We start from the raw sequence: 12871 nt of genomic DNA on the forward strand, positions 1-12871 counted from the left end.
ATGTGGCACGGGGGGAACATCTCATACATGCAAAGGGGCTGGCCAGGGGAAAGACATTATCACTGCTGGGCAGGGGTGGGTGTGTCAGTGACATCACAAGGACCTTTTGCAGAACCTCATCTTATTGGTTGGGGTGTTGGGAGGCAGTGACCTCATAGAGAGTCCATGACAACGGCTAGGGAGGACAGGCTGCAGAGCCCGGCAATCTCAGAGACCCCTGGGCTTTGCCACCAGGATTCTCATTCTTGAGCTCAGCCCTTGAGGGCTGAGATATTTCAGGGTCACGTACGTGAGTATGAGGAGGAGCCTCTTTGGAGTTTTCTCCTTTCCCACGACTAGTTGATCTATGTGACAGATGACCCTGTGGAGAAGGTAAGATCCTCTGAGAGGTTTGGTTCCTATAGGGTCTGATCCCCTTGGTGCTGGCCAAATTGAATGCAGGGAAAACACTAGGTTAAAGTGGGAGAATTTTTCCCACCTAGGCCTTTGTCACTTAGTCAGTGTGGACATTGGGGTTTGACTTCCTTGTTTTCCCTTTTCCTTGCTTCCCTCCCTCCACTCACAGGGGTGGGAAGATGCTCTCTAGCCTGCCTGCTGGGAAGCCCTCAGGAAGAGGTGGGACAGAGTCCTTAGAGTGATCCCCACTGGTGACCTGAGCCACACCTGGGCCAGCTGAGGCAACTTTGTCTCTTACCCCTCAGAGTCTCAGTGCTGACTGGCTGGGCTGGCGGCTTAAGCTCTCCCCTTGCTATTGCATCAGTTTTCCTGACAGCTTAAGGAGTTCAAGGAACTAAGGGTGCCCCTTCCCTCCCCCTAGATTGCTGTGTCCAGCTGCAGCTTTCTCAGTGCTTCTGCCTCCTGGAGTCCTGTCGCTCTCCCTCTCGCACCTGGCCCCTGCCCTGCCTGACCATCAGGGCCTAAGGCTGTAGCTTTACTAGCCTAATTGTTAATCTAGCCCTGTGCCTACCATGGGGAGGGGCTGCTTCAGCCCCATAGGGGCCGGCCACAGGCAAGGACTGCTTTGGCGGGGCTGGAGCAGCCCTTGCCTGCAGGCCGCCCCCACCTCCCTTATTAGATAATATATTTAACCCGTTAACCAATTAAACAGGTTTTTACATCCCTAGTGAAAAAGGGTTCATACTTTAGAAACGGATTTACTTGCATTTGGAAGATTGGATTGAGTCAATTGCCTAATCGTTTGCCTCATCCCAGTCTGTTAATCTAATACTTTTACCTATGAGAATTTAAATATCATGGTAATATGCACTATACAAATACGTAAGTCAGGTAGCCAAACATCCTAAATTAGATAGATAGCTGCTATTATGAGTAATTAAAATTGGCTTCAATCTATAAAGGTGCCTCAATATAAGAGAAATTGGCATAGTTTTGTAATGAGGCTAGAATGAACTGCCTACTGAGAGTTACATTTTAAGTACATTGGGACAAATGCACATTGCCTTTGGTGATATTAAGTAATGAGACTGAAGGCTGAGTTAATTTAACCATCTTAGTTGATATGTATTGTCTGAAAATGCATTGAGTGTCTGGAATAACATGGAATTCCTGTAAAAAACTAAGAACCACACACTATCTGCTGGATACTAAAAGAGGCGTAATACATGACTGACAATCAAACTGGGCTTCTAATTTTATCTAGGGTTCTTATGATAGTATGCAAGTTGTAGTAACGTGTTTTCCTGGATTTGAGCAAAATTTTATTTTGTAATACCTGCTTTGTTTACAGTGCCTGTATTTAAAAGTCATTATGAGTCATAGTTTGAGTGGTTGTTAATGTCTATTTAGTATGCCAAGTATTTTTCAGCCAATAATTATCTAAATGCACTAAGACTGTGATTTCAGACATATATTGTTTTGTATTTTTGTGTACTGGATAAAAGTTTCGATTTGAGCAGAGGCAGTTCTAAAATTTCTAGGGGTGTGTGTGTGATTTATTGTCTGCTGGTGAATATGGAATGCAGAGCCAATCAAGAAAGTAATTGTCATTGGAATGACCTTTCCAATCGACAGTTTGATACATACTTGATGGGCAGCTTTTTCCCATCACAGTCAGCCTTTCTGTGCTCAGGAACAAAATTTGAAATTATGACTTTAATTTTGTATATGATTTATTACAAATCTCCTCCTTGCAGTTTATGGTACTGAATCTACACATGTATGTTTTTCCCTACAGTCATTCTTCATTTTTATTTGGGGAAAAACCCAGGGTATGAAAGTAATTTAAGTTTCTTACCAGTACAGTCCTTAAGGCACTGCTGTGGCGTCGGCAGGAGGGGAAAGGTGGGCAGGCAATGATGTAGGGGTTTAAGAGTGATGGAGCCACTTCTAACCCCCCTCCAACCAGCCTTGGGGGAGTGGAAGGGAAGGGGTGGACGCTCTGGCCAGGGGCCCCAGAAAATGCGCAGGGATCTGTACAAAAGAACCCCCACTACACCTGTATGCCAGGTGCTCCTGTTGGGGGGAGGGAATTGGGAACTTGCCCTGTTTCACCCACTGGGTGCTTCCATGGAGGAGTGGGGTTGGGTCATAGAGGTGTGGCCTGCACCTCCCATCAGTGCTCTATCTGCAGAATGTGATCAGGGCACAGAGGTTTTCCCCTCTCTGCCTACCAGGCACTGCTGCAGGGGAGAAGGATCAGGATGCGCAGACTTCTGGGGCCAGATGGAACACCAGGTGTAGGTGGCAAGCCCTTATGTCCTGGTAGGAGTAGAGTGAGGGCTGTGTTGGACCTGGATGCTGGTTGGCTCACCCAGGCCCATACCCCAATTTAATGTTGGCTATGTACCAGCTGGCCTGTACCTGTGGCCAGTTTCTTACTGGTATGCCATGCTAGCCCATCCAGGCTTACTTTCATCTCTTTAACAAAGACACAGATGCCAGATCCGTGTGTGCCTGGGCTTGTTCCACCCACAGGAAAAAAAAAGTAGGGTGCTACACACTCACTACGCACATTTGTTTGGCAGGACTGCTGATCAGCTGTTCAGTGTCTGGCTAGTGACACTTGGAAGGAGGGAGAGTTGCAGGGGTGTAAATTTAGGGGAGGGGATGAAGCAGTGGCAGTAAGAGGCAGAATGAGGGAAGGACCATAGAGGGCAGAAAGAGGTAGGGTGAGAATAGGACCTGGGAGAAAGAGTGAAGTGGGGGTAAAGCAAAAAGTAAAAGCATCTGTGAACCAACATCCAATGTACTAGAGAGTTAAGACTCATTAACATGACTTAGCTGTGATATTTGTATTTGTACATTAACATTACTTTTCTGGGCTGTTTCATTCCAAACTAGTGCGGTAGGCGCTTGCTTGTATTCACCATAAAGATGAAGCTCATTTTCAAATTCACCTTATATGATTTGATATTCACGTATTCAGCACTCAGTTTATGACGTGCCACAGTGGACCACTATAGAAAGTGACTTATTTGTTCTGGGGACAAGGCCTGAAGCAGGCCCCACAACACCTAAAATAGAAAAAGGAAGAATCAGTTTTTACAGGTAATATAGACAGAAACGAGACATTTGGCTGAACTGTGCTGAGCAAGGCACTCTAAGAACAAACAACTTTAGGAGAAGGCTTGGAAAAGACTTCATTTTATTATTGCTCATTTAATTTCTCTAAAGACAAACCCCAGGAAAAGTGGTGAGTTTGATCCAACATAGGGCATGCCCTCTTAGAGAGGAAAGTAAACTGTTTAGAATGTGCATTGATATCTCATAAACTTATTTAATTAACTTTTTCTAAAATAAAAATAAAGTAATTCTTAAATATAGTCTGTCTGGAAATGTTTACTCTGACATTCTATTTATCCAAATCTTTCAGTTATTTATTGGGCTCAAATAGCAGAACTGCTCTCCTTTATTTTCCCTAGTGTAATTAATTTAAAATCTTAGTGTAAAAATTCGTTTGGTTTATACCATATGCTTTTTTCAGTTTTAAAAAAATTCTTTCCAAAACAGAAGGGTTTGTGGGAAAATGTACCGCTAATAGTGAATCTCTATAGATACTAATCCTTTGGCAGGTTGATGCTAGTTAAATGGAAAATGATTGATCTTATGACTTGAAACTAGATAATACAGTGTTTACTTTTAGAGAGAAAGATTGCAGGGCACGTTCTTATCAGCCTTGGTAAAATGTAAATATATAACAATAATGCTGACACAGCCATATATACTTAAAAGCCATTAATAGGATGCTGAATTTTGGGTTCTACACTAAAATTTGTAGGACAAAATTCCCTGAATTAACTGAGGTTATAAAATATGGTCACAAGGGGTCATTTGCAATGATAGGGTCCATCTTTAGAGGCCATCTAGAATTTATCATCTCATGGAAGAAGATGAGATAATACCGCCAGTTCTTGAAAATAAGTTTTGGGGTTTTACAATGCTACCAAATATATTCCCAGCAAACAATAGTGTTTGTAGATATCTGATGATGTGACCTATCCAGAAAAGGATGTTATGTGTTTTGGTATTCAAAGCAAAGAACTACATTGTATATCTGATCTTCCATGGATCATTGTAATAAATATTCAAAGCCAATGCCTCAGCATAAGTAAAATAATACAGAAATATAAGTAAATAAAAGGAGTGCAAAGAGGAGAAACACCCCCCGCCCCTCCAAAAAAGCCAAATATGTTAACAAGAACACTTCCTTATCTAACTGATGAGAAAAATGCCTGTCCTTATTTTTTTTTTAACAAGTGTCCAATTATCTAAAATATCTGTGCTGTGTGAAAAAAGATGCTGCTCAGTTTGTATTATCAGTGTTCTGAGGGAGATACTCAGGAATAAATTTAAGATATGTATGTCTAATAGACACACACCATCCTTTTACTGTATGTATTATCAAGGTATTATATACAGTTTCTTAATTATACTTACATTCTCTAACCAATGCTAGTACGATCTGTATCACTATTAAAAGGTCCATGTTTTTTCACAAGTATTAACAGATGTTTGTGCTGGAATTACACGAGTACTGTGCAGCTAGGATTCAATTTTTATTGGTAAAAGTTAGTAAACATTGATTTCACCACAAACACACAAACCCATGAAAAAATATTTCCATCGGTACTAATCGAAATTTACAGATAGGCAAAGTAAGAAAAATGCTACTTGAAATTGTATTAGAATTTGATTTAAGGACATTTATTTGGTGTATTTTGATGTGATATTGACAATTTGTTGTAATAGTTTAAAAGCTTTAAGTTTTTGAATCTCAACATTTTCTCCCCTCTATAATTTTGTGCAACTATGAATATTTAAAGAGATGACGATCTAAAAATATCTTTAAAGTAAACATGGATGTTATCCATCAAAATTATCAAAAACACTGTACTGTATTCTTCCAAGCCTATGTACATCCTTAATTCAGTTTTTTAATTCTTTTTAGCTTTCAGACTTTTTGTTAAGTATATAATTCCTGCCATGAGGGCGGGAGATTGGACTCCATGATCTCTCGAGGTCCCTTCCAGTTCTAGTGTTATATTCTATGTAAAAGTGACAATAGACCGCTGATTTCTCTATCACAGGGTTATCACCAGTGACTTATTCGAATGGATGTCTCTTATGAGATACTCTTTTCGAATGTCTTTTATTGTTTCAGGTATCTGTGTTTTCCATAGCTGGCCATTTAACTGCAGAAAGTAAATGGCTTTGACTGTATTTATTGCAATAAGATAAGATTGAATGAATGTCACTTGCTAGGTTTTGATTACTTTCTGTGGCTTTGTTAGCACGCTCTTTAGCTGGGAAAGGGCTTTTGAGATACTTTTGATTTGGGCTTATGACAGAGGTCCCCAAACTGTGGGGTGCATCCCCCTAAAGAAGTGTCAAGGATGGTCTAAGGGAGCGCAGAGTGATAGGAGTCCCTACCCAGCCCCTCTCCACCCTCAACTCTACTCTGGCCCCAGCCTGCACCCAACCTCTCTAGTCTCAGCCAGGGCATAGCTTAGCTCAAACTCCATCCACTGGCTGCATCTCCATTTCTGGCCTGGAGCCAGGAGCAGACCACACCTGGGCATGGGCCCAGCTTCCAGCCCCACCCCCAATTGCAGCCACAGCTTTGGCCCCCTGTTTGCATCTTCTTTCCTCCTCCCCAAGCTGCAGCTCCACTTCCAGACATAGGTCTGTAGTTATCTCTCACTGTGTATCAATATCAATATAGATATGTTTCAGATTCTTTACCACTTATGTATACTGCAGCTTTACTTGATCTTTAACCTCTTATTCTATGAAGTGAAGAAGAAAATGGAAGGCAGCCAGTGCAACCATCAGTTTTTGACTGTTTTTTCCTCAGTTCATAATCAAAAGCTAAAACTGTACATTTTCATGAGAGCTATACTTATTGCAATACCAAATAGCATAGGCCATAGAAGCAGCAATTATATAAACAGTGCATCTTCCTTTAGTTGAAATATGGTTCATGAGCCATGCATAAATGCAGCTTGAGAGAGTGAGAATCATAGGATTAACTGGGTCTGGGTTGATTTCTCTGTTGCAATTTTCCTTTCTTAGTTTGTTAGATTCAGTTTGATGTTGATGTTGCTTACCAACTTTTCTAACATTGGGACTGTTTGAGAGTTCAGTGGGAAATGTGCAGATGTTAAGCAGAAATGTAAGCTAACTTGAGTTGATGCAAAATTATATGTTTAATGTATCAAAGGAAGAAAATTAGTAACTCTAGCAGCATAGTGGAGTAGTGGTAGAGCTGGGTGGGAATTTTTTTGCCAAAGCTTTCAGTTGGAAAATGCTGATTTGTCAAACCAAAACTATTTGCAGGAAATAGTTGTCTTTAACAAATCTCCCAATTTGAAATTAAAAAAAAATTAGAAATTATTGAAATGTCTCATTCTGATGTTTTTTGAAACTGTTGGTTTTGGGTTCAAAATGACCTTTTTGTCAAAAAGATCAACATTTTTAAGTGGTCAGAATCCTAAATGAAATGTTTGAGTTATCAAAATGAAATGTTGTAATTGACAAAATCCAAAATTGGTTTTGATTATCTCTGAAAGTTTTTGACCATGTCTCAGTTTAGGGTTGGACATTTTTTTGAAATCTTTAAATTTTTTGTAGAATAAGAGAACCATTTTCCTTCCAGCTCTTAAGTAGTTGGCCTATTATACTGTTATGACTTTAATTATACACCACATGGCACAGTTACATAGTTTTAAAAGTATTTTTACTTAATATGAGCATACCATTAACACTTTTGAAGGAATCCATGCATTGTTCGTTTTGTGATGGGGTTTCTTTTTCAGGGGAGCTGTTGCAAATAGTAGAAATGTTTGCCTTTTGTCTTAATATCACCAATTCTTGGGGGGAAAAGCTATTCCTGGAGAACCAAACGCTTGCATCTGAGCTGAGATTTCTAAAATATTTTAATGGCAAGAGGTCTCGAAAACAGGCTATGAGTTGAGAAGAGTAGGAAACACCAACTTGCAGTTGTTGAAAAATTAAGGGAAGGTTAGAATAACAAATACACTCCAGTTAATTCTATTAGCCAAGAAGCTTTTGGATGAAAGAAACAGAATGCCTCTTTTCCCAGAAGTCTTGGGGGGACTAGAGACTTCAGATTGTTAGTTACTAGCCAGAAGCTGGAAGATTGAGCTTCTGAGCAGGAGTCCAGGTACAACAACCTGGTAGAGGCACTAACACATTTTATATTCACAGCTAAAAGATTTAAAGGGGGTGGTTCTTTAGGTGGGCACTGCTTTTGGACAGTAAGCCAGCTCCCATCTGTTGTCCGTGCCTTTTGGCTCATAGGTTATCTAGCTAAACTTAAACAACAAATAGTCTGGTAGCACTTTATAGACTAACAAAACATGCAGATGGCATCATGAACTTTCGTGGGCACAGCCCACTTCTTCAGATGACTGGAGTAATTAGTTGTTAGTTTTCAGATGAGCTTTCTAAGGCTTGTGTGTATTTAGGGGGTGGCTGAAATCTGACAGAAAAGTGAGGTGTAATTTGAGACAGAAGCAGCAAGAGAAAACAGCCTCTTAAAATATGGGTGTAAAAAGTGTGCACAATGTAGGAAAATCTATAAAGAAATGATGGGATGACAAGGAAAAGAAGCAGCAGCCCTAGAATCATAGATCTGGAAGAGACCTCAGGAGGTCATCAAGTCCAGCCCCCTGCCCAAGGCAGGACCAATCCCAACTAAAAGACCATACAAAAAGGGAAACATTGCAGAGGGTGTGGTTTTGGAGGGAGGTGTAAGCTAGGGGTTGGGACTGATGTTTTTCTTCCATGCTAATTGGTGTTGGGTATATTTTCCCTCTCAGCAAATATTGCTGTGTGACCCGGAGAGGGGGAGTTATATTTCAATTTAAAAAGTGTATGAGGTGGAGTTCAAATAAGAGTCATTGGGTTATGGAAGAAACTAACAAAAATACCAGTCTGACAGTAGCCTTGGTTGTTTACAGAGAGATCTTTCTTCTGTGGTGTTTACATTACGTAAAAAGGGAATGGTCGATTAGACGGCACCAGCTGATTCATACTGTAATGTTTCAAGAGTGTTTTGAAATCATTATGGAAGAGGAGACAGAGAGGAAATTATAGACAGCTTTTTTTGAAACTGCTTATTGCTACAAGGAAAATTTTTCTTTTAAAGAATAAGTAGCTTATCTGAGCAATCAAGAAGTTGCTTGAAAAAACAAGTCTGAATGCTTTGAAGCTGTGGGGTTGTCTGTACAATAAATGCTTCATATGTAATTATGTCAAGGCCATTAATTAATCTGCCATTAAGTTTCAGCTGGAGTTTCCATTATGAATCACAAGTTTCAAGTTTAATATTTTTGATATTTTGACTGTCGTCTGACAGACTATCAATATACAAATGATCAAGCACCATATTTGTGTAAATCAGATAATTACCTAGTTAACTACTGTTGTGATTCTTGAGCTTTAATATATATTTGTGAATCGAGATCCACTGTATTCTTGAGTGAGAATTAATGCTCCAAAATGAGCAACTAAGTAAGTGATCCTGTGTCCTGCAAGATTCCAGAAAGCTGACTGACAGAGCTCATTAACACTAGTTTCACTTTGAATAGTCCAATATCAAAGTTACTGCTGTGCAGGTGAATAGTACTTGTAGGGAGAGCGAGAGGAAAACTGAGATACAGGCAAAGGAGGAAGATTATTTCACCTGAGGACTGAAATAAATTGTGTCAATAGGGCAAAGTGACACAGTCAGTCCTGTCATCCAGAGCTTTTGAGGAGACAGTGGTAAATTCACAAGGGTGAAACTGCATGAAGGGACAAAAAGGTTATTCCTGGGTCACCAAAAAATGGTGTGAAGAGAGATTGGATTATTGAGAGAGGCTGAAATTTATCTATGGAGAACTTAAAAAAAAAGAGGGCCAATTTGACTTGGAAATGGAGAGGCAACAAGGTTCTTTGAGGACAGAAGTGATGTGGCTGGCAGCTGCATTGGGTACATGCTCTACAGGTCTGTTGTCATTTGAAGAGGCCACAGAAAAGGTACTGCAGCAGTTGGAAGTGTGAGAAAGTAAGACATGAGTGATATGGGAGATTGAGAGGCTGTTAGAGTTCAGAAAGATGCCATGGTTACAGACTGTGTAGTTGCAACGAAGTTTAGACTCAAGGGTGGTAAGAGTTATGTAAAATTGAGGATGTTTCTTATGCCCAATATAAGCTCTTTTATTTATTGTATCTGTGGCTGAAAGAAGTTGAGGTGAAGATGTTGTTTGGTTTGTTGAAGGCAGGCAGAAAAAGTGGACAGATGAAAGTTGGAAGTAAAAAGTTGTACACATAATATCATTGGTACTAAAATATTAGTTAAGGGGGAAAAAATAGGATGACCAAAAAGGCAAATAGGCCTATGGATTAAATAGGGCAGTGTTCTGACATATATGGAGTGCAACAGAGGTGGGGTCTTGAAACATACATGAGTTTGTCACTGAAGGCCGGTAGGAGTGGAACCTTCACAGGAAATAAACAAACATGGAATGTATCCTAAAGGATTGAATTGGCCAATTGCAGTGACTATGCTGAGGTCAAAATTAGATGAGGAAAGACAAGTAATTTTCACAAGCAGAAACATGTATGGCTAATTTTGTGGAATAGAGCAGATTCTGGGATATTGATAGTCTAAAACACGACTTGAATATTTAGTGTCAAAGGTGTCTAGAGAGAGGCAAACCTACTGTCTCAATATCTTTTCTAAGGAAGGGAAGATTTAAGACGTGATAGGTTAAGGAAAAGTGGTAAAGTTGCAGGGCAAGGATGAGCAGTATGTTTGGAATGAATACCAATCCAGATGGATTTGAATGTCACAATCATATGTGTACTGATACCATTGTGGTCTTCAGAGGTAACCCAGAATGAGTACACTGGCAGTCATAAAGGCATGAATAACTTTGATGAGATCCAAATCAGAGAGAAATGGCTGCAGTGGTTGAGCCAAGTTTTTATTTAGACTCTGCTAGTTCTGTTAGTTTTCATTGATACACACACATTCATCATTTGTCCACGGATGCAGGTACAAGTCAGGGACCAGCAGGAAAAACTGCCAGGGCTGTGAAACTTCTTGACATAGGATCTAGGCAATCTCAGTAATGCAGAGCCGATACTGCTACTACTACAACTTCTAGATATGTCTGCCTAACACCATTGCTTTGTTTCTTTGGACTGAGTCTGTCAGCCTCAGGCCCCTTCTGAGTCAGGCATTGGGAAGACAGAGATGTACCATGTCAATTTCACGGAAAAGAGGCTGAGTCCAGGTCTGTACTAGATCCGGAAAGACAGCTTTAAGGTACACAATTCCAGCTATGTAAATAACAGGAAGTCAGTGGGAGTAAATGCTCCTGGTGGCTTCCCTTACTCATCATGAATGAAGGAATACTGGCCCTGACCAGGGGTGCCCTCAGGGTTCAGTTTCGTGGGTCCTTACTAGATCTGCTAAATCGAACACCAGAAGATCAGTGTCTGGCACGGCAGGTGGAGACATGGCTTTAGAAAGGTATATTCTCTCTCTGTTCTTGGCATTGCATAAGTCCAAATGGCCTCATACATGCATGTTGAATAGGGGGATTATAATCTTTCAGTGCATTGCATAATAGGCTTGAGTAATTGGGATACCCTTGATGAAAAGAAAGAACTACTGAAATGTCATCGTAAGATCCCATTCTACCACGCTAATGTTACAGTAAAACAATCAGCTAACCTGAGATATGAAAAGCTGTTGGTACATCTGAAGATGTCAATCTGGACACCTAACTGCTATTTATCCACAAAAACTAACAAAACTAGCAGAGTCTTTGAACCCTATAGAACTATTCCTTCAAGTGCGCATATGGTTTCCATACTGGAATGTGATGATACATATGGTCATAAAGCCTGCAGTGGTGGTTATATTGGTTTTCAAAGAATGTCACTTTGCTTGCCAGCAGTTTTTTATTTCAGCATGCATTTGGTTAATTTACCGTTGCCATTGTTGAGGATTGTGAGGTTGGAGCTACAGATTTTGTAATTTCTGTATATCAGTGGCTAATACATGTTATCGGGCCTAATAATTTACAGGCACCAGTAAAACAAGAAGCTTGCACGAACAAATAGGCTGTAAGTCTTTTGAATTGTATTGCCCAGTAATTGCACAGACCTTTACCCTGGAGGTCTTTTGACTCCTTGACGTTTTATTTTACCTTTTAGGCACACCGCTGCTGGTGAGGAGGAGCAGTGACCCATCGATGGGCCCACCAGCTGACTTCTACCCAGGTGCTGCACACCCCACTGACAATGGTCTGATACCCGTTGTGACTGTAAGTATCAGCTTGTTTATGGTTTTAGGAAAAGTGAAATTGTTTTTACTTGTGCATATAAATAGCTTTGTTTTGTCTCAAGCCAGTTCTATGGAAAAGGCCAATTCCATCTCTATTTATACTGTTAGGGAGAGTATAATTTTGAGATTATATGACATCTTTAACTCACAGTGAGTTTCCTTTCGTTAATGGGCGATTTAAGTAGAGTGAAACTAGACTATGAGTTTTGTGCAGTAATTGATCTTTTAGTGATTGTACAATATAGTCCAATTCAGCATCAGTCAGTAGCACGTTTTTCTCTTTTTTTAGCACCACCAATAAGTAGCCTTATTTTTTTTATCCTCCTTTCTGTTTTTTTTCCCCTGTTTTCTTCACTCTGTATGTCTTTCCTCCTGCCACATCTAGTCACCATTCTCTGAGGCCTACACTTCCTGATTTTACAGACTATTTAATTGCTGATCACTTTAATGTTGATATAGCTGTTCTCATTAGGCATTAGTGCTAACATACAAATAAGATTAATGGGATGTCCAGGGAGTTTATGCCTCACAGGGCTAGTGCTTCAGGCTCACTGCAGATTCTTGAAAGCAAGATAGTTTCAGTTGAAGTTGGGTCACATTTGAAAAGGTTTATTTACAAATTTAACATCAATTTTTTTATTAGATTCTGTAGATATTCATCACATAAGTGTATGTGCACTAGTATACTTGCCTGATATCGTTGGGGTCCTTAACAGTGATAATTGATTTTAAATAAAAGAAAAATGTATAAGCTTTATTTAAATGATGATTGTATAGGGCAGAGATGATTTATTGAAATGATGATTGGGTGAAGGGCGCAGGGCAGGGGTTGGGAGGTCAGGAGTCAGTGCTGGGGGTTAGAAGGTGTGAGAGATCTCAGTGCAGGGGATTGCAGTGCAGGTGTCAGGGCAGAGGTGACTGCAACTTGAGACCATCGCTCCTTGTTCTGTCATCTGCAACTATTGAGTACAGCCTATCTCCACCCTCTTTGGATGCCCCCTTCAGTGACTTCAGTGAGGCTAGGAATCCATCCACAGTGACTTCTCTGAT

The 12871-nt window shown here is 40.3% G+C and overlaps 1 protein-coding gene across 7 annotated transcripts in view; it reads left to right on the forward strand.

Moving 5' to 3' along the window:
- PARD3B (par-3 family cell polarity regulator beta) overlaps positions 1–12871 on the forward strand; it is a 618049-nt gene that overhangs the window by 218306 nt on the left and 386872 nt on the right. For all 7 annotated transcript variants that reach the window (XM_075934324.2, XM_075934322.2, XM_075934323.2 and 4 more), the window contains one exon: positions 11692–11801. In XM_075934324.2, the coding sequence (XP_075790439.2) occupies positions 11692–11801 (110 nt within the window). The remainder of the gene's footprint in view (positions 1–11691; positions 11802–12871) is intronic.

Source organism: Pelodiscus sinensis, chromosome 7, assembly GCF_052426305.1.
Source record: "Pelodiscus sinensis isolate ZL-2025 chromosome 7, ASM5242630v1, whole genome shotgun sequence".
NCBI lineage: Eukaryota > Metazoa > Chordata > Testudines > Trionychidae > Pelodiscus > Pelodiscus sinensis.